Source organism: Pseudoliparis swirei, chromosome 9 (assembly GCF_029220125.1).
Source record: "Pseudoliparis swirei isolate HS2019 ecotype Mariana Trench chromosome 9, NWPU_hadal_v1, whole genome shotgun sequence".
In the NCBI taxonomy this organism is placed as follows: Eukaryota; Metazoa; Chordata; class Actinopteri; order Perciformes; family Liparidae; genus Pseudoliparis; species Pseudoliparis swirei.
The window spans coordinates 26,555,050-26,573,027 of NC_079396.1; the positions used below are offsets into that span (position 1 = coordinate 26,555,050).

Below are 17,978 nucleotides of genomic sequence, written 5' to 3' on the forward strand. Positions count from 1 at the left end.
TATATATATATCAGCCTCCTGTCCACCTGGCGGCGCTGCTGCGGCGATGTGTCGCAGAACACGGTGTTTCCTCACTGCAAAGATCGTCTATTCTTGAGAGGATATTTCACACGTCACCCAAACAAACTGTTCCGGACACAAGTGATCTTTAGATTCAGATATGTAGTAACATACGACAGAAAAAAGTTGATTCACTGTTTTTTTGTCTTTTGTTTGCTTTTGGGAAATTGTGTTTCTTTTTAAAGTGTTTTCTGACATTTAATGGACCAAGTAATGCAAGAAATCCAAGAAATGCAATTTGTTCAATATATAATATAATATATATATTACATATACATATTATGTACATATATATATGTATATATATATTTGTATATATATATATCGTATGTGTGTTTGTGCGTGTAAATGAGTGACGTGTACCAGAGGGGACTTATTTGCACTTGTAGTCTTTTATTCTCTCTGAACATGCGAGGTGGACGTTTAAGTTAACAGTTAAAAACCTCCCACACCCTTATAATTAATTATATTTATAATATATTAATTAAGATGAATGATTTTCCACAACAAAGCGCCTCCTATGACGCGGTCCCGGAGAACAGCGGCAGAGTGAGTCCTCCTCCCCCTCCTCCGCTCCGCCTCCTCTCTGCTCGATGTTTTAGGAAACGTGGCCTTCCTGCAGCGGCTGCGTTGAATAACGACCCCACCCCACCTCCACCTGCACCTCCACCCGCGTTTGCAAACGAAGCCCGGTCTCTGAAGAGGAACCATGGCTGACACGGATCAAGTCCCGGTCCCGGACCCGGAGGCCGCCGCCGCCGCCGTCCTGGACGCCCTGAACGCCACCGAGGAGGCGCTGAACGCCACCGTGAAGTTCGTGGCGAGCGCGGAGGGCACGGCGCTGGCGTACGGCAGCCTGGTGCTCATGGCGCTGCTGCCCATCTTCTTCGGGGCCCTGCGGTCCGTCCACTGCTCCAAGTCGAAGGTGGGTGACGTGTACGTCCTCCCCGGGAAACGAGCTCCGCGACGCGGCGGCGCGAGTCCTAAAGAGCCGATGGATGGCCAACAGTGTGGCAACAGGTAAACAATCACCCAGGTGTTTACCCGGGTGATTGTTTACCTGTTACATTACATTACATGTCATTTAGCAGACGCTTTTATCCAAAGCGACTTACAATAAGTGCATTTCAACCTAGAGTACAAACTAAGAACAACAAGAATACAGGAAGTAACATTTCCTCAACATAGTCGAACTACAAAAGTACCAGTTGCCACACTGTTTACCTGGCAGAGCAAACAAACATGCAATTTGTTTATTTATTATTATTATTATTATTTATAAATATACACACTTATATATTAGTGTGTATATATATAAATAATATATAATTATATATATATATATATTTGAGTATATATATATATATCACTCATGTACACACACACTAATATATATATATATTTGTGTGTGTGTACATGAGTGAAGTGTACCAGAGGGCACTTATTTGCACTCTTTTGGGGTTTTTTTTCTCTCTGAGCATGCGCAGTGGACGTTTACGGTAACAGTTAAAAACCTCCCACATCCGGTCTGCAGCTTGGAGAGTAACGGCGTGTATTTAGTCATTTTACTTCATATTCACGTTCTCTTGATTTGTTTATTATTGGGGCGACTGTGGGTCAGTGGGTAGCAGGTCCGTCTTTCAATCAGGGGGTTGGAGGTTCAATCCCCGCCCTAGTCGATGTGTCCTTGAGCAAGACACTTAACCCTGAATTGCTCCCTGTAGCTTCTCTACGGTGAATGAATGTAACAGGATTGTAAGTTGTAAGACGCTTTGGATAAAAGCGTCAGCTAAATGACATGTAATGTAATGTAATGTTATATTTGTATACTAAATACTATTTTAAGTGAAAGACTCAAGTTACCAGGAGCAACTTCTACCTGGTTCTGGTCCTCTATAGACCTCAGTGTAGTCCTGGTCCTCTAGAGACCTCAGTGTAGTCCTGGTCCTCTATAGACCTCAGTGTAGTCCTGGTCCTCTAGAGACCTCAGTGTAGTCCTGGTCCCGGTCCTTTATAGACCTCAGTGTAGTCCTGGTCCTCTATAGACCTCAGTGTAGTCCTGGTCCTCTATAGACCTCAGTGTAGTCCTGGTCCTCTATAGACCTCAGTGTAGTCCCGATCCTCTACAGACCTCAGTGTAGTCCTGGTCCTCTATAGACCTCAGTGTAGTCCTGGTCCTCTATAGACCTCAGTGTAGTCCTGGTCCTCTATAGACCTCAGTGTAGTCCCGATCCTCTACAGACCTCAGTGTAGTCCTGGTCCTCTATAGACCTCAGTGTAGTCCTGGTCCTCTATAGACCTCAGTGTAGTCCTGGTCCTCTAGAGACCTCAGTGTAGTCCTGGTCCTCTAGAGACCTCAGTGTAGTCCTGGTCCTCTGTAGACCTCAGTGTAGTCCCGGTCCTCTATAGACCTCAGTGTAGTCCTGGTCCTCTAGAGACCTCAGTGTAGTCCTGGTCCTCTATAGACCTCAGTGTAGTCCTGGTCCTCTAGAGACCTCAGTGTAGTCCTGGTCCTCTATAGACCTCAGTGTAGTCCTGGTCCTCTAGAGACCTCAGTGTAGTCCTGGTCCTCTGTAGACCTCAGTGTAGTCCCGGTCCTTTATAGACCTCAGTGTAGTCCTGGTCCTCTATAGACCTCAGTGTAGTCCCGATCCTCTACAGACCTCAGTGTAGTCCTGGTCCTCTATAGACCTCAGTGTAGTCCTGGTCCTCTAGAGACCTCAGTGTAGTCCCGATCCTCTATAGACCTCAGTGTAGTCCTGGTCCTCTAGAGACCTCAGTGTAGTCCTGGTCCTCTAGAGACCTCAGTGTAGTCCTGGTCCTCTAGAGACCTCAGTGTAGTCCTGGTCCTCTATAGACCTCAGTGTAGTCCCGGTCCTTTATAGACCTCAGTGTAGTCCTGGTCCTCTATAGACCTCAGTGTAGTCCCGATCCTCTATAGACCTCAGTGTAGTCCTGGTCCTCTAGAGACCTCAGTGTAGTCCCGATCCTCTACAGACCTCAGTGTAGTCCTGGTCCTCTAGAGACCTCAGTGTAGTCCTGGTCCTCTATAGACCTCAGTGTAGTCCTGGTCCTCTAGAGACCTCAGTGTAGTCCTGGTCCTCTAGAGACCTCAGTGTAGTCCTGGTCCTCTATAGACCTCAGTGTAGTCCTGGTCCTCTAGAGACCTCAGTGTAGTCCTGGTCCTCTTTCGACCTCGGTCTAGTTCTTGTTCCCTTTTATATATATTCGTAGTCTTTAAACAAAGTGTGTAATATGACAGATGCAGAACTTGAAGCTGGTCCCCGTAAACAGCAGCAGAGTGAGCCCTCCTCCTCATCCTCCTCCTCTCTCCTTCTCTTCATCCTTTCCCCCCCCCCCCCTCCCTCTCGTCTGTCGGCCATCTTTAAAACGAGATCGAATGACACTTTAAATAATTTCAACCGTTTCAATGACGACTTGTTTTACTTCCTGTTAATTGTACCTGTCTGCATCCACCCGTCTGTCCCTCCATCCTGTCTGTCTGCATACACCCGTCTGTCCCTCCATCCTGTCTGCATACACCCGTCTGTCCCTCCATCCTGTCTGTCTGCATACACCCGTCTGTCCCTCCATCCTGTCTGCATACACCTGTCTGTCCCTCCTTCCTGTCTGTCTGCATACACCCGTCTGTCCCTCCATCCTGTCTGCATACACCTGTCTGTCCCTCCATCCTGTCTGTCTGCATACACCCGTCTGTCCCTCCATCCTGTCTGTCTGCATACACCCGTCTGTCCCTCCATCCTGTCTGCATACACCTGTCTGTCCCTCCATCCTGTCTGCATACACCTGTCTGTCCCTCCTTCCTGTCTGTCTGCATACACCCGTCTGTCCCTCCTTCCTGTCTGTCTGCATACACCTGTCTGTCCCTTTTCTGCTGATCTGACCTCTCCTCTCTCTCCCTGTCTGTCTGCATACACCTGTCTGTCCCTCAATCCTGTCTGTCTGTAGGAGGTCGGAGGAAATGATTACGATTCTGGGTTCAGAGTGAGTATGAGCCGCTTGTTCAGAGCACTAATGCTGCGTTCACACTCGCCTGAGTTTACTCGCTTCACTATTTGTGGCTTTTCGTGTCTGAGAGGGGGCGGGGCTTATCTCTGGCTTTGCTCCGTGGAAACGGTTATCATTTCCTTCATCCACCTCGAAGAACTAACCACTAGTTCTGCTTTATACTTGTTGAGGACATCCCACAGACGTCTGAACATCTAACGCCCTTGTGTTTTTGATAATAACATTAATATCATATATATATATATATATATATATATGATGAGAGAGAAATAAGTAGAATATAGGAGGAGCTGACTAAACGTTTAACTAAATGCTTCAATAAAAGTTGTCAGAAGAGAGACTGTAGCTTCAACACATGAAGCATAGACTTCTATACAACCAGAGGAGACGCCCCCTGGTGGTCCGGAGAGAGAATGCAACTTCACCACATGAAGCATATCTCCTGTGTTTGTTTGGTTTAACTGACTGTAGAGTTTGTATGTTTTTTGTGTTTTTTTCTCCCAGAATGCATCAGAAATGCCTGAAACGATCACCAGTCGAGACGCAGCGAGGTTTCCCATCATCGCCAGCTGCACTCTGTTTGGGCTCTACCTCTTCTTCAAGGTAACAACAGGGTTTCCTCATTCCTCCTCCAGGGGCCGCATGTAGGTGTTGAACAAATCTGTCCAACACTCAAGAGTAACGTGTGTTCTGACGCAGGTATTCTCACAAGAGTACATCAACATGCTGCTGTCTGTCTACTTCTTCGGCCTGGGAGTCCTCGCTCTGGCTCACACCTTGAGGTAAAATAACACACTGACAATGGAGAAATGACTTGGTTCTGATGTTAATATCGTACCGTGACTTGGGTATCGTGGTAATATCGTATTGTGGTAATATCGTAACGTGACTCGGGTATTGTGGTAATATCGTACCGTGACCGGGGTATCGTGGTAATATCGTATCGTGGTAATATCGTACTGCGACTCTGGTATCGTGGTAATCAAGTACCGTGACTCGGCTATCGTGGTAATATCGTACCGTGACTCGGGTATCGTGGTAATATAGTACCGTGTCTTGGGTATCGTGGTTACATCGTATCGTGGTAATATCGTAACGTGACTCGGGTATCGTGGTAATATCGTATCGTGGTCAAATCGTACCGTGACTTGGGTTTTGGGTAATATCGTACCGTGACTCTGGTATTGGGTGATATTGTACCGTGACTCGGGTACTGTGGTAATATCGTACCGTGACTCGGGTATTGGGTGATTTCGTACCGTGACTCGGGTATTGGGTGATATTGTACCGTGACTCGGGTACTGTGGTAATATCGTACCGTGACTCGGGTATTGGGTGATTTCGTACCGTGACTCGGGTATTGGGTGATTTCGTACCGTGACTCGGGTATTGGGTGATTTCGTACCGTGACTCGGGTATTGGGTGATTTCGTACCGTGACTCGGGTATTGGGTGATTTCGTACCGTGACTCGTGTATTGGGTGATTTCGTACCGTGACTCGGGTATTGGGTGATTTCGTACCGTGACTTGGGTATTGGGTGATATCGTACCGTGACTCGGGTAGTAACGTGACAGCATGGTATTTCTTTGAGTGGGGGGTTAACGTGTGGCTCTTGTTTCTGTCTCTCAGTCCTCTGATGTCCAGAATCTTTCCGGCGTCTTTCTCTAACAAGCAGTACCAGCTGCTCTTCACTCAGGGCTCCGACGACAACAAAGAAGGTGAGAAACCCCGTTTATCTTCTGTCAGCTGATTAGCCGTAATCGCTGACTGGCCAATCGGAATCCAATGGTTTGTTGCCAAGAACAACAAGAAGAAGAAAAGAAGAAAAAAAAGTGCAATAAAAAATGATAAACAGACACATTAGAGTCCGTTACAACAAGCCTGCTGTTAAAGGGTCATGTGCATGTCTCTCATGCATTTTATTACAACTAAATGATGCATTGAGCGGTGACGTTAACCATATTTGCCGCAATGTCAGTCAACATCTCTTCTGTGAACGTACAGATGCTGTTGGATATGGTTCTTAAAGGAAGGAAGTGGAGTCGTCCAGGAAGTCTTCACTTGGTGGTTAAAGTGTGAAATGTCACTCTGTGCAGATAGTTGAGCATTTATTTGTCTGTATTTAACAGACTTCATTGTCTTTTGTTTGTGGCGCTGAGTGTTGAAACTAGGTTTCTGTTGCTCTGGATGAAATATATATTTATTTGTATTTCCATTCACAAAATGCATCCCTCCGTCTTTCTGCAGAAATAGTGAACTATGAGTTTGACACCAAGAACCTGTTGTGTCTGGTCATCGGCGCCGTGGTGGGAGTCTGGTACCTGCTCAAGAAGGTAACTGACCACCAGCTGTTGTTGTTGTTAGCTTTTGTTGTTGTTGACGTCTGTGATTTCACAGACAGCTGATGGCATTTTTTAGTTTTTCTTACATCAAATACGTTAAAAAAGCAATAACCTGCCTGTGTTATGACATCACAGCACTGAGAGCCAATAACCTGCCTGTGTTATGACATCACAGCACTGAGAGCCAATAACCTGCCTGTGTTATGACATCACAGCACTGAGAGCCAATAACCTGCCTGTGTTATGACATCACAGCACTGGATAGCCAACAACCTGTTCGGTTTGGCGTTCGCTCTGAACGGCGTGGAGCTGCTCCACCTGAACAACGTCAATACCGGCTGCATCCTGCTGGGGGGGCTGTTTGTCTACGACGTCTTCTGGGTGAGATGGATTCTTTAGTGTGAAGCTATTTTACGGAGTTAGTTTAACATTATTTCAAATCTAATTAAAAACGCTTGTGGCTAAAACATCAAGGATTTGACTAAGTATTAAAAAATATATATCTTTAAAAGATGGTATAATAACCCAGCAGCACCTGAACGCACCGTAACGTCTGTTCTCTGCAGGTGTTTGGCACCAACGTCATGGTTACGGTCGCCCGCTCCTTCGAGGCACCAATCAAATGTAAGTCTGCCGCGTTTCTGCTTCTGACAGAGATCTGGGGGAGCCGTGGTGACTGTCTCCTCTCCTCTCTCCTGTCTCCTGTCTTCTCTCTCTTCTCTCTTCTCTCATCCTCTCTCCTCTTCTCTCCTCCTGTCTCCTGTCTCCTCTGTCTTCTCTCCTCCTGTCTCCTTTGTCTTCTCTCCTCTCTTCTCTCATCCTGTCTCCTCTTCTGTCTCCTCTCTCTTCTCTCATCCTGTCTCCTCTCTCCTCCTGTCTACTCTTCTGTCTCCTCTCTCTTCTCTCATCCTGTCTCCTCTCTCTTGTCTCCTGTCTCCTCTCTCATCCTGTCTCCTCTCTCCTCAGTGGTGTTTCCTCAGGACTTGTTGGAGAGCGGATTTGGAGCCAGTAACTTTGCCATGCTTGGTCTGGGGGACATTGTCATCCCGGGCATCTTCATCGCCCTGCTGCTGCGCTTCGATGTCAGGTAACTCCTCCTCTTCCTCCTCCTCCTCAAGCTAGATCTGAGGTTTAACTCTTCCTCTTCCTCCAGCCTGAAGAAGAACAGCCGGACGTATTTCTACACCAGTTTCCTGGCATACATCTTCGGACTGGGCCTCACCATCTTCGTCATGCACACCTTCAAGCACGCACAGGTACGGGCCGAAGGGGTCAGAGGTCACGCATGCGTACGGGCTCAGAGGTCACGTACGGGCCCAAGGGGTCAGAGGTCACGCATGGGTACGGGCCCAAGGGCTCAGAGGTCACGTACGGGCCCAAGGGGTCAGAGGTCACGCATGGGTACGGGCCCAAGGGGTCAACGATCTCCTAAAGCAGACTCGGGGCGTTTCCGTCGCTCTCTCTGTATTGATTTTCAAAATAAAGGTCCTGCTCCTCTCTGGAAACCGAAGCATCGTGACTAGAAGTTGAACTTATTATGACTATTTTACAATATTGGCAAACAATATAATCTAAATATCCAACAAATACGATCTGTAAATATTGAGCTATTTACACTTTTACAATTGACCTGCCTGTCTCCTCTCTCTCTCCCTGCCTGTCTCCCTCTCTCTCTCCCTGCCTGCCTGTCTCCCTCTCTCTCCCCCTGCCTGTCTCCCTCTCTCTCTCCCTGCCTGTCTCCTCTCTCTCTCTCCCTGCCTGCCTGTCTCTCTCTCTCTCTCCCTGCCTGTCTGCCTGTCTCTCTCTCTCTCTCCCTGCCTGTCTCCCTCCCTCTCTCTCCCTGCCTGTCTGTCTCCCTCTCTCTCCCTGCCTGTCTGTCTCCCTCTCTCTCCCTGCCTGTCTCTCTCTCTCTCCCTGCCTGTCTCCCTCTCTCCCTGCCTGCCTGTCTCTCTCTCTCTCTCCCTGCCTGTCTCCCTCTCTCCCTGCCTGCCTGTCTCCCTCTCTCTCTCCCTGCCTGTCTGTCTCCCTCTCCTGCCTGTCTGTCTCCTCTCTCTCCCTGCCTGTCTCCTGTCTGTCTCTGCCTGTCTGTCTCCCTCTCTCCTGCCTGCCTGTCTGTCTCCTCTCTCCTGCCTGCCTGTCTCCTCTCTCTCCCTGCCTGTCTGTCTCCTCTCCTCCTGCCTGTCTGTCTCCCTCTCTCTCCCTGCCTGTCTGTCTCCCTCTCTCCCTGCCTGCCTGTCTGTCTCCCTCTCTCCCTGCCTGTCTGTCTCCCTCTCTCCCTGCCTGCCTGTCTCCCTCTCTCTCTCCCTGCCTGTCTGTCTCCCTCTCTCCCTGCCTGTCTGTCTCCCTCTCTCTCCCCTGCCTGTCTCCCTCTCTCTCTCCTGCCTGTCTGTCTCCCTCTCTCTCCCCTGCCTGTCTCCCTCTCTCTCTCCCTGCCTGTCTGTCTCCCTCTCTCCCTGCCTGTCTGTCTCCCTCTCTCCCTGCCTGTCTGTCTCCTCTCTCTCTCCCTGCCTGTCTGTCTCCCTCTCTCTCCCCCTGCCTGTCTCCCTCTCTCTCTCCCTGCCTGTCTGTCTCTCTCTCTCCCTGCCTGTCTGTCTCCCTCTCTCTCTCCCTGCCTGTCTGTCTCCCTCTCTCTCCCTCTCTCTCCCTGCCTGTCTGTCTCTCTCTCTCCCTGCCTGTCTGTCTCCTCTCTCTCCCTGCCTGTCTGTCTCCCTCTCTCTCCCTGCCTGTCTGTCTCTCTCTCTCCCTGCCTGTCTGTCTCCCTCTCTCTCTCCCTGCCTGTCTCCCTCTCTCTCCCTGCCTGTGTCCTTCTCTCTCTCCCTGCCTGTCTCTCTCTCTCCCTGCCTGTCTCCCTGCAGCCGGCTCTCCTCTACCTGGTCCCGGCCTGCGTGGGCTTCCCCGTGGTCGTGGCTCTGATCAAAGGAGAACTCACAGAGATGTTCAGGTGAGTCACTGAAGCTCCCCGCCGGTTGGTCGGTTTAGGGATCACATGGTTTGTTCTTTCTGCTCTGTGATTGGACGGCAGAATAAACAGCTCAGAAAAGGACAAAAGCTAAATGCCTTCCTCAAGAACCAGAAACCCTTTACCAAAACTCTTCTGGGATTATGAGTCCAGACCGTCTGTCTGTCCTCCTCCACCTGTCCTCCTCTACCTGTCCTCCATCACCTGTCCTCCTCCACCTGTCCTCCTCTACCTGTCCTCCTCCACCTGTCCTCCTCTACCTGTCCTCCTCCACCTGTCCTTAGTAGCTTTAAACTTTAGAGTTTAAGAAACAAGCTTATTCTCTTTCTCTCTTTCTCTCTCCCCCCCCCCCCCCCCCGTGGTTAGCTATGAGTCATCAGAGGAGCTCCTCCCCGGTTCTCCTCGGCTCACTTCTTTCCCGACCGTCAGCGGCTCTCCCGCCAGCCTGGCTGGCTCCATGGCAACAGGCTCCTCCCCCCGTCACCGACGTTCACAGCCCACCTCCCTGTAGAGGCCCCGCCCCTCTCTCTATACCCCCCTCCTTTCTCACCTGGGCAGGTAATCAGCCCGGTGACATTCACACCTCCGCTGGATGATGACACATTCTCCTTCCTGCCAACGTTTCACAATAAATGTCTTCCATCGGGCTCTTATTTTGAAATTGCCGCAGTGTTTATGTATCAACGCACTCAAATGTAGCGAATGTGTCTGAATCCGTCCTGAAGGATGAAGGTCTTCATATCCACCGTGTTCATGTGATCGGAGACGGTTAGAATGATGAAGACTCTGACCTGATGGGGTCTGTGTTCCTCCTCCTTCTCCTCTCCTCCTCCTCCTCCTCTCCAGGTACGAGGAGACTCCTCCTGAGGACACGGAGGTGAAGGAGGAGTCAGAAACGGAGAAGAAGGACCAATAGCATCCACCGCTCCCCCAAATACGTTCCACTGAGCCTGCTGCCACCATATTTCACTGATCCACCTCCTCTAACCCCCCCAGGTATCTGATCCTCCTCCTCTAAACCCCCAGGTATCTGATCCTCCTCCTCTAAACCCCCAGGTATCTGATCCTCCTCCTCTAAACCCCCAGGTATCTGATCCTCCTCCTCTAAACCCCCAGGTATCTGATCCTCCTCCTCTAAACCCCCAGGTATCTGATCCTCCTCCTCTAAACCCCCCAGGTATCTGATCCTCCTCCTCTAACCCCCCCCAGATATCTGATCCTCCTCCTCTAACCCCCCCAGGTATCTGATCCTCCTCCTCTAACCCCCCAGGTATCTGATCCTCCTCCTCGAAACCCCCCAGATATCTGATCCTCCTCCTCTAAACCCCCCAGATATCTGATCCTCCTCCTCGAAACCCCCCAGATATCTGATCCTCCTCCTCTAAACCCCCCAGATATCTGATCCTCCTCCTCTAAACCCCCCAGATATCTGATCCTCCTCCTCTAAACCCCCAGGTATCTGATCCTCCTCCTCGAAACCCCCCAGATATCTGATCCTCCTCCTCTAAACCCCCCAGGTATCTGATCCTCCTCCTCTAAACCCCCAGGTATCTGATCCTCCTCCTCTAAACCCCCAGGTATCTGATCCTCCTCCTCTAAACCCCCCAGATATCTGATCCTCCTCCTCTAAACCCCCAGGTATCTGATCCTCCTCCTCTAACCCCCCCAGGTATCTGATCCTCCTCCTCTAAACCCCCAGGTATCTGATCCTCCTCCTCTAACCCCCCCAGGTATCTGATCCTCCTCCTCGAAACCCCCCAGATATCTGATCCTCCTCCTCTAACCTCCCCCCCCGGTATCCGATCCCCTGCTTCCAGACCTGGTTCTCGGGGTCCTGGTCATGCGCCCCCACCCTGGCTTCATCTCTGGTCGTACACAGTGTTTGTTTGCTCGATGATGATTGGCTCGTCCGTCGTCTACGAGTCAAAGGGGCCGGCGTTCCGCTCTGGAACGAGTAAAAGGAGGAGGAGCCAGTCCTCGGATCGTATTGGTCGAGAGGCTGCGAGGGACGGTGCCCCACGGCCCCTCTCGTCCAATGGGCTGCGAGGGAGCTCCACCTCAAAGCCTCTCCCTTGTATTGTCAGCTGAATGATGTCATAGCTTTGAAGTCCTGCTGGACGCCAGACGCTCTCCTCGAGCAGGACTTCTCTGTCAGGGGCGGAGATGCTTTTTTCTTTTTGCAGCTGAACTTCCAAATAAAAGGTCAAAAGGCAAAAGTTGTAATGGTTTTTAAATTTATACTCATTTATATTAATTTGACAGGTTTTTTTTTTAATGGCATTTTTGGGAAGTAATGAAAAAGTCTGGAAAATGAAATGTCGCTCCCGTGTTCATTTTCAAGGCCTCCGACTGGACGTATTTAAACGTTGTTGTTCATGTTGTTGCTTTACTATGAGATGCACCGTTTTGTATTTAAATGTAAAATATGAAAATATGTGGTATCATCATTTTTAATAAAATGTGCCTGGCTGTCCTTCAGTGTTCTCTCCGGTGGAATCGAGACTATAAAACTATAATCTCACATGCAACTGAATATTGTATTTAAATTAAAATATGACGTAATCCTAAAAATACGTTCTTGATATTTGAAATATATTTTATTCAGTCAGACCTGACATTTTTATTTATTTATTGAAGACACATTTCAATGGAAAGTTGATACTAGGTTTAAAACTTTACTGTCTTCAAAATATCAATGTATAAAAAGTGTAGGTCTCTTAAAACATGTTGAATAAAATCTGTTTTAATAAATGTACAATATATTAAATATCCACACTGTGCTCGACATAAAATTCTAACATACTTATTGATTCAATATTTTAATACTAAATTACATTGTATGTCAGATTTTTTAATAATGGACCTTTATTCTGAAAACGGAAATTGTTCCCTCTAGCAAATGCGGATCTCCCACCATTAGATGTTCGTCTCTCATGGGACATTTATGTATTAATCTGTATACTATATATATATACTTTATTACATAAAGAGTGTTGGTGCCAAAGTTATGTTTCCAGACTGATGTTGGCGCCGAAGACTTTTATTCTGAAAACAGACCGGAAGTATATCAGTGTACATTAGTGATGGCCATGCATTGTTTATCCTTTAGTATATTTATTTATTTAGTAGTTTTAGTCAATTTACAGATTCTCAACTTACTCTGAATAAATCTTCATTGCTAATTTAGTCATTTGTTTGTATATTTATTGTACATACATATATGTATATATTTATACAGTAGATACATGTATATATTTATACAGTAGATACATGTATATATACACACATTTATATATTTATACAGTAGATACATGTATATATACACATATATATATATGTATATATTTATACAGGAGATACATGTATATATATACACATATGTATATATACACTTATATATATATATATGTATATATTTATACAGTAGAATAGATACATGTACAGGACTGTCTCAGAAAATTAGAATATTGTGAGAAAGTTCTTTATTTTCTGTAATGCAATAAAAAAAACAAAAATGTCATGCATTCTGGATTCATTACAAATCAACTGAAATATTGCAAGCCTTTTATTCTTTTAATATTGCTGATTATGGCTTACAGCTTAAGAAAACTCTAAAATCCTATCTCATAAAATTTTAATATTTCCTCAGACCAAGTAAAAAATTAGATTTATAACAGCTGAGTGTTTGTCAAGGCTCAGGAAACCCTTGCAGGTGTTTCGAGTTAATTAGACAATTCAAGTGATTTGTTTAATACCCTACTAGTATACTTTTTCATGATATTCTAATATTTAGAGATAGGATATTTGAGTTTTCTTTAGCTGTAAGCCATAATCAGCAATATTAAAAGAATAAAAGGCTTGCAATATTTCAGTTGATTTGTAATGAATCCAGAATGCATGACATTTTTGTTTTTTTAATTGCATTACAGAAAATAAAGAACTTCATCACAATATTCTAATTTTCTGAGACAGTCCTGTATATTGTATGCCTATTTATATATACAGTATATATATACTTGTTTATATATATGTAAATATATATATGTATATATATATCTACATATGTAGATATATGTGTATGTGTATATATACATATTTAAATGTACATATATATACATATTTATGTATCTGTATCTATATATATATATTTATTTTACTTTTATAACATGTTTGTTGATGCCAAACTGAAGTGTCCAGACATATTTCCATTCTGTGCCGACGAATCTTTTATTTTGAAATACAAATACACTAAAGGCCTCCCCGGAAGTATGGCCTCGTGCTTCCGGTTTCCGGTGGGGGCGGGGGGCGGAGCCTCTTCAGTCCTCAGGAGCTAGCTCCCTCCTGCTTGTTGTTCTCCTCCAGCCTTTCGCTCTGAAGAATGGGGGAAGCAGACGTGACGCTGAGCCAACCCGACGAGAAGCCCCCGGACCCCGGCCTGCTCCCCGGGGACGACTCGGTGGTCTGGAGCCACGAGGTGGAGGTCTGTCTGTTCCACGCGATGATCGGACACAAGCCCGTCGGTAAGCAGGCGGCTAGCGGGCCCGAGCGGCTCAAGCTGGGGGGCGCGGACCTCCCGCGGCCGCTCTCAGGGGCCGCAATGTTTACTGTGACGTCACGTAGTTTGAAGAAGAAAATACAGGAAATGCCAAAGTACTCTGATGCTTTACTTCAGTAAAAGTACAAATACCTTCAAGTCCTGAATTACAAGTTTATTGTGTTAAATAAACCTTAAGTACCACTGATTGATACTTGAATGTAGTTTAATTATCAAAGTCAAAGTATTGCCGGCTAAATGTACTTTAAGTAGCTAAATGTACGAAAACTATCAAATTGGAATTATTGTCGGCTAAATGTACTTATGTAAAACATGTTATTTTAAGTAGTAAGTAAAAGTATTGTGCAAAATGTACCTTCAGTATAAAGTAGCAGAAATTAGAAATACTCAAGAGGACAATTACCTCAAAATTGAGCATATTGTGTGTTAAATGTATTATGTATTGGTCTCGCAGTCACAGTTTTTGATCATAAAAAAAAAAAAATAGTTAGTGAATTAACATGAATGTAAACAATGTAACAACGTAAACAAACATTCAAGCTGCAATTACAACGTAAACTAACTTCAAATTTCATTTGAATTCATCTTAAAACGAGGAAATGTGCAGAAGTGAGGAGTCTCTTGCAGCTCTGACGGGATGAAGCAACGATGTATATCTGTGCTCTGGATTTTCAAAGCAAAGGTTTGGCTCTCTAGAAAAGAACCATCCCGACTAGAAGTAGAGAACCAGAACACGTCTTTAGTGCAGAATAAAATAAGAATCTTTGATAATATAATATATAAAACAATATTTAGATCTAAATGTCCAACATATTATATCTTCAAATTCAATTCAATTCAATTCAGTTTATTTGTATAGCCCAATTTCACAAATTACAAATTTGTCTCGGAGTGCTTTACAATCTGTACACATAGACATCCCTGCCCCAAAACCTCACATCGGACCAGGAAAAACTCCCAAATAACCCTTCAGGGGGGAAAAAAGTGTGAAAGTGAACAGATTATTTCTGGAGAGATTTTAAAGAATAAAATGTAGCGGCATAAAACCTGCCAACAGGGCAGAAAAGCAAAAAGTATTTGCTTCCAGATGCCCTGAAAACTCATCGTGGGAGGTCCTCGAACGCATCACGTCGGTGAGTGTAACGTCTCTTCTCTCCAGGAGTGAACCGCCACTTCCACATGATCTGCATCCGAGACAAGTTCAGCCAGAACATCGGCCGGCAGGTCTCCTCCTCCGTCATCTGGGACCACCTGGGGACCATGTACGACATGCAGGCTCTGGTGAGGACACACACACACACACACACACACACACTGGGCATCAGATCATCATCTCTGAATGTGTGTGTGTGTGTGTGACGCAGCACGAGTCAGAGATCCTGCCGTTTCCAAACACAGAGAAGAGCTTCTCTCTGCCTGATGACATCATCCAGGAGGTGAAAGAAGGTGAGACTCAAACTCTGTCATCCAACCAGAGGGCGACTCCTCTCTTTGTATAGAAGTCTACGCTTCATGTGTTAAAGCTGCATTCTCTCTCCTGACCACCAGGGGGCGACTCCTCTCTTTGTATAGAAGTCTACGCTTCATGTGTTAAAGCTGCATTCTCTCTCCTGGCCACCAGGGGGCGACTCCTCTGGTTCTATAGAAGTCTGAAGGTCCGTTTCTCTTGTTGGTTTAGGGAAGCTTTGCTCGGAGGAGGAGACCAAAGAGGAGTTCAGGATGGAGAGAGAACCTCCAGCGACACATGAAGAAGGTGCGTGTTCATCCAGAAGTCGATGAATCGTATTTTAAGGTAAAAGTTCACAGAACACGGTTTTGTTTCTGTTCGTCTCCAGGAAGCAACTCGTCAGTGAAGATGTCGGAGCGAACGAGCAGCAGTCGGGACAAAGAGAGAGAGCGGGACAAGGACAAGGGAACGAGTGAAGGGGGAGCTGCGGGGGGAGGGGGAGGAGGAGGAGGAGGAGGAGGAGGAGGAGCGGCGGGGGTGGGAGGAGGAGGAGGGAAGGAGGCAGAGAAGAGGAAGAGAAGTCGAGCGGCTGAGAAGCTGCTGTCGTCCTCCAACCCGGCGAGTCCCGGAGGAGCCAAGAGGAGACGCACCTGAGAGAGAGAGGGAGAGAGAGAGAGAGAGGGATATGCAGTCAGTGACAGAAAAAAAAGTGAAGAAGAAGAAACCGCCCTCACGGAGTCAAACCTGCGTGTAATGTGACACCTGGCTGGAGGGGGAGGAGCTTCATGTTGGCCTGTGCTGTGATTGGTTCCTTTGACTGTTGTTGTTTTGACCTTTCCGAGACTTTTCTCACAGAGGTTTTTTTATTCCACTCGTTCTCCAGACGCCTCCATTACCCACAATGCAACGCGGCGGCCAGGTTTTGTGCGACGCTTGTTGGTAGAGATGCTGTTATTAATTATTGATCACTGAAGATCAATATTAACAGTTTCTCACCAACACGTTTAACTCCTCTGGAGATTCTAGATCAATCCGACATGATCGGGATCAATAACTCTCCGTTACATCTCTACTTTCTTTACTTTTATGGTCGTATTCAACCGACGGCTCGAGATCCCGGCAGCTGATTGGCTGGTGGTCATTGCCGGTTCTGACAGGGTTTAAGCTCCGCCCCCAGACTCTAACTGGTCTCCGTGGTGAAAGTCCCTCAACGCCTGACCTCGCGGCTGTGGAGGAAGCCCAGTGACTCGAGTGACATCACTTGAGGACGTTTATCTAACCCCTCCCCCCCCCCCGTCTGGGTGACTCCTCCCACCTGAGTGCGCGAAATCCTGAACCCGTGTGTTTGTGATTCGGGGGTTTGACCTCTGTGTCGAAGGTCGTTTTTTTTCTTTTTCGTTTCACCCGACAGGTTTTTATCGTTTGTTAAATTTTATGCAATAAATCTGTTTTTATTTTTTATTTCATCTGAATGGATTTTGTACGTTTTTTTTCCTTCTTTTTAGTATTTGTGTTTTTTTTCCTCGGGTTTTATTCTAGTTTTCCTGCCGACAGGAAGTGGTGGCTTTCACCTTCGGACCGCAAAAATAAAAGTTTCCTTTTGTGTTAATTTATTGGTGTTTGAGGCTGTTTGCGTCATTAAAGATGAACTGGGATCCGCCTCCTCTCCTTCCTCGCGCAGTACACTGAGAGCCAGGTACTTCATGTACTTTGTACTTCACTACTTTGAAAACAGAACATTTAAAAAGATTGATTTCCTCATTAAAATGTGTACAGTAATTTAAATGGTTCTGCATTAATGTATATATATATAACCGTAAAACAATAATTAATAACTTCTGTGTAGTGAGAACTTTGAGGACACGTTGATCTGAATATTTCTTGTGTTGAATTTAAAATAAAGAACTTTTACTATTTTCAACTTGTTTTCAAATTTTTTTTATAAGTAGAAGATTTTTACATTTGCCACAAACAGGAAAAGATCCGAAATATTACAAAAGAATCAATTAAGAAATAATGTTATTCTGGACATAAGCTCAAAGCAAAATGTTATTAATATTAATAATTATTATTTAAATATATGTTCTGTGCTTCATTTTGTTTCTGTTTATTAAAAAAAAATATTTAATTATAGGTCTAATTTTTGTGCAAAATAAAACTCGACAATCGGAAGTAATTATTAACTTAAATGAATATTATTCTGTATTGGTTCAGTCGCTCGGGCTTTCTGTTCTTCAGGATCCTTTTGTTTTTTTACATTTATTAGAATTATTAACAAAACAGATATGAATGTTAAATGTTGTCCAGTGGACCTTTATTGTGAAGGTACAGCTGCAGTGTGTCCATGAGGCCACCCAGTGGACCTTTATTGTGAAGGTACAGCTGCAGTATGTCCATGAGGCCAACCAGTGGACCTTTATTGTGAAGGTACAGCTGCAGTATGTCCATGAGGCGACCCAGTGGACCTTTATTGTGATGGTACAGATGCAGTGTGTCCATGAGGCGACCCAGTGGACCTTTATTGTGAAGGTACAGCTGCAGTGGGTCCATGAGGCCACCCAGTGGACCATTATTGTGAAGGTACA

General features: G+C 46.0%; 2 protein-coding genes across 8 annotated transcripts; both read left to right on the forward strand.

Annotated features, from left to right (window-relative positions):
- The first annotated feature begins 672 nt into the window (after positions 1-672).
- On the forward strand, positions 673-11,864 carry hm13 (histocompatibility (minor) 13). Of its 7 annotated transcripts, none has more exons than XR_008832909.1 (14): positions 674-985; positions 4,030-4,065; positions 4,594-4,692; positions 4,789-4,871; positions 5,720-5,808; positions 6,338-6,423; positions 6,688-6,813; positions 6,999-7,056; positions 7,399-7,519; positions 7,586-7,688; positions 9,288-9,373; positions 10,238-10,387; positions 10,662-10,908; positions 10,969-11,864. XR_008832909.1 is itself a non-coding variant. In XM_056423743.1 (12 exons), exons 1-12 carry the CDS (start codon positions 770-772, stop codon positions 10,305-10,307), a joined length of 1,173 nt encoding a protein of 390 aa, XP_056279718.1. In that variant the 5' UTR covers positions 674-769; the 3' UTR covers positions 10,308-10,645. The 7 variants fall into 7 exon arrangements, 3 of the variants coding, with proteins under 3 accessions (XP_056279720.1, XP_056279718.1, XP_056279719.1); XR_008832908.1 differs by having other exon boundaries at positions 10,662-10,846; positions 10,909-11,864; XR_008832907.1 differs by having other exon boundaries at positions 10,662-11,864.
- A 1,843-nt stretch (positions 11,865-13,707) lies between these two features.
- Positions 13,708-17,314, forward strand: mrgbp (MRG/MORF4L binding protein). The gene is made up of 5 exons (XM_056423755.1): positions 13,708-13,911; positions 15,106-15,227; positions 15,311-15,392; positions 15,625-15,699; positions 15,782-17,314. The coding sequence occupies exons 1-5, from the start codon at positions 13,770-13,772 to the stop codon at positions 16,045-16,047; spliced, it is 687 nt and encodes a 228-aa protein (XP_056279730.1). The 5' UTR covers positions 13,708-13,769; the 3' UTR covers positions 16,048-17,314.
- The last annotated feature ends 664 nt before the right edge of the window (positions 17,315-17,978 follow it).